The 1,404-nt window shown below is 47.7% G+C and overlaps 1 protein-coding gene across 1 annotated transcript; it reads right to left on the bottom strand.

The window, feature by feature from the left end:
* Positions 1-288: 288 nt before the first annotated feature.
* Positions 289-1,158, bottom strand: LOC145689785 (uncharacterized). Its single transcript, XM_081763990.1, has one exon. It carries the CDS (start codon positions 1,156-1,158, stop codon positions 289-291), a length of 870 nt encoding a protein of 289 aa, XP_081620116.1.
* Between the last annotated feature and the right edge of the window lie 246 nt (positions 1,159-1,404).

The following is a 1,404-nucleotide window of genomic DNA, read 5'->3' on the forward strand; positions in this document are numbered from 1 at the left end:
CATGACCATAGCCTAGAATTTCACCAGAAAACCGAATCTGAAGTCAAAATGCATTTATCTTTATGCGGTTAACAGTTATCCACAATTGCAAGTGTGACTTTCGTATTACATAATCTGCTCAACATGTTGTCCGTGCTGGGCAATGCATGTGTTCAGACGCTTCTCCCAATTACTATGGACACGTATTAAGGTTTCTGAGGATATTTGTTCACAGGCAGCCATGATACGTTGTTCCAGATGGCGAACATCGCGAACTTTCACAGCATACACCATAGCCTTCACAGGTCCCTACAGGTAGAAGTCAAGGGGGGTTAAGTCGGGTGATCGGGCAGGCCATTCCACTGGTCCATGTCGACCAATCCACGTCCCAGGGAATTGTTCATTCAGGAACTGACGCACCTGGATGCCATAATGGGGAGGTGTACCATCTTGTTGGAAGAACCTGGGGAAGGTACCATCTTCGGACATCAAAGCCGGCATTATGTTTTCCTGCAACAACGCGAGGTGTCGGTCTGCATTTAACGTTCCTGGAATGAAAAACGGACCGACGATCTTTGTTCCCCATATGCCTGCCCATACCATAGTTTTCCCTGCACCGGTCATTTTCGAGGGATGTGTCCAAGCGGGGTTGTCACGGGACCAATAGCGCATGTTTTGCCTATTGACCTCACCATTTACGTAGAAATGGGCTTCATCCGAAAAAAGTATCTGCATAGCGAACTGCGGATTTACCCTCAATTGCTCAATAGCCCACTCGCAAAACTGAACGCGACGATCGGGATCGTCCTCCGACAAATGTTGCTGCAATTGCATTTTATATGGATGCCACTTATACCTTTGGAGCACTCTGTGCACTGAACTGTGACTCACGGCACACTGCATTGCTAAACGACGTGTGCTTCGCTGCGGCGACTTCGAGAAGGAGGCCAGCACGGCAGTAGCTGTTTCTTCGTCCGTGGCTGTCCTTGGCCGTCCACTACGGAGTCTATCCACAACTGTTCCCGTTTCTTCGAATTTGGTCAATAACCGTCTCACTGCAACATGCGATACAGGTGTTCGTTGTGGATGACGCGCATTGAAATCGGCAGCCACAGCGCGGGCACTTCTCGCGTCCCATATTTTGATGATCTGGATGCGTTCGTCCCTCGTTAAGGGCATGATTCACAACCTGCAAGACAAAAGAAACGCAGTCAAATTCACAACTTCAATTGTGGATAACTATTTACCGCGTAAAGATAAATGCATTTTGACTTCAGATTCGGTTTTCTGGTGAAATTCTAGCCTATGGTCATGTATCACATGACCCACGTAGCGTTTGTAATAAAAAAGTTAAATTCAAGATGGCAGCCGTCCGCGTAACCTACGCTAAAAAGGGCTCCTCCTAACCCTCAAATTCACCTACCG

The sequence above is a fragment of the Thermobia domestica genome, chromosome 7 (genome assembly GCF_964235325.1).
Source record: "Thermobia domestica chromosome 7, izTheDome1.hap1.1, whole genome shotgun sequence".
In the NCBI taxonomy this organism is placed as follows: Eukaryota; Metazoa; Arthropoda; class Insecta; order Zygentoma; family Lepismatidae; genus Thermobia; species Thermobia domestica.

Excerpts from the sequence above, each read along its gene's own strand:
- LOC145689785 (XM_081763990.1), bottom strand. The coding sequence starts at position 1,158 with ATGCCCTTAACGAGGGACGAACGCATCCAGATCATCAAAATATGGGAC.